Source organism: Bactrocera dorsalis, unplaced genomic scaffold, assembly GCF_023373825.1.
Source record: "Bactrocera dorsalis isolate Fly_Bdor unplaced genomic scaffold, ASM2337382v1 BdCtg473, whole genome shotgun sequence".
In the NCBI taxonomy this organism is placed as follows: Eukaryota; Metazoa; Arthropoda; class Insecta; order Diptera; family Tephritidae; genus Bactrocera; species Bactrocera dorsalis.
The window spans coordinates 7,061-8,000 of NW_026038524.1; the positions used below are offsets into that span (position 1 = coordinate 7,061).

At 31.5% G+C, this 940-nt stretch overlaps 1 protein-coding gene across 1 annotated transcript; it reads left to right on the forward strand.

Moving 5' to 3' along the window:
• Window positions 1–376: 376 nt before the first annotated feature.
• On the forward strand, window positions 377–940 carry LOC105232992 (cytochrome c oxidase subunit NDUFA4). The gene is made up of 3 exons (XM_011214916.4): window positions 377–575; window positions 625–771; window positions 825–940. The coding sequence occupies exons 1-3, from the start codon at window positions 534–536 to the stop codon at window positions 885–887; spliced, it is 252 nt and encodes an 83-aa protein (XP_011213218.1). The 5' UTR covers window positions 377–533; the 3' UTR covers window positions 888–940.

Here is a 940-nt window from a genome sequence, read left to right on the forward strand (position 1 = left end):
ATTAATTAATTTCACAATTCTTTTATCATAATTTCATACATCTGATACATCTGAACTTATAATATATGTATACATATATTTATATACAACACAAGAAACGTCTTCTCCATTTGAATCACAACTTAATAGACAATTTTATTATCAATAGGCCGATATATTTCTTTGGAAATGATTCAAATCTTTTCACTCAACAATATTCAATCGCTTCACTAAAACTTTTCATTAAAATCGAAAGAATTAATAATATTTTGCGAATTTACAAAAGTGTTCACTTTTCTGTTTACAATTTGCAAGCCATTTGACAGTTTTTCACTCATGTTCTTCTCAACACGCAACTATGACGTATCATAATGGCGGTTGTCGTAATCTTGTATTCTATCATTCTTGATATCGATGGAGATATGGTACTGGTTTGACGTAAGTTGTATCGATAATCGATGAGCTTTTAACATCCACAATAAGCATGTTGCATAACAGAATTCAGGTATAGGATATAGTTTATTACTTGAAAGAGAACAGTGAAATATTATAAAATGCAAGGGTTAGGATTACAAAGTTTAAAAAAAAATCCTGCGGTAAGTTAACTGCTGCCATTTGTCTCTATTCTTCATAATTTTGGTACAGTTAATCCCATTATATGTGTGCGTCGGGGCTGGTGCACTTGGAGCAGTATATTACACTATGCGGTTAGCTACAAGAAATCCTGATGTAACTTGGAATCGTTCATCCAATCCCGAGCCATGGCAAGAGTATAAAGAAAAGCAATACAAGGTTAAAAGTAGATATTTATTTTTATGTGGTTGCTCAATTAAATATTATTTCAGTTCTATTCGCCAATAAGGGATTATAGTAACATTAAATCTCCTGCCCCCAAATTTGAGGAATAACTGGTTTATGTAATTGCAGAGCAAATATGTACGACTTCTATCTAATGATGTTA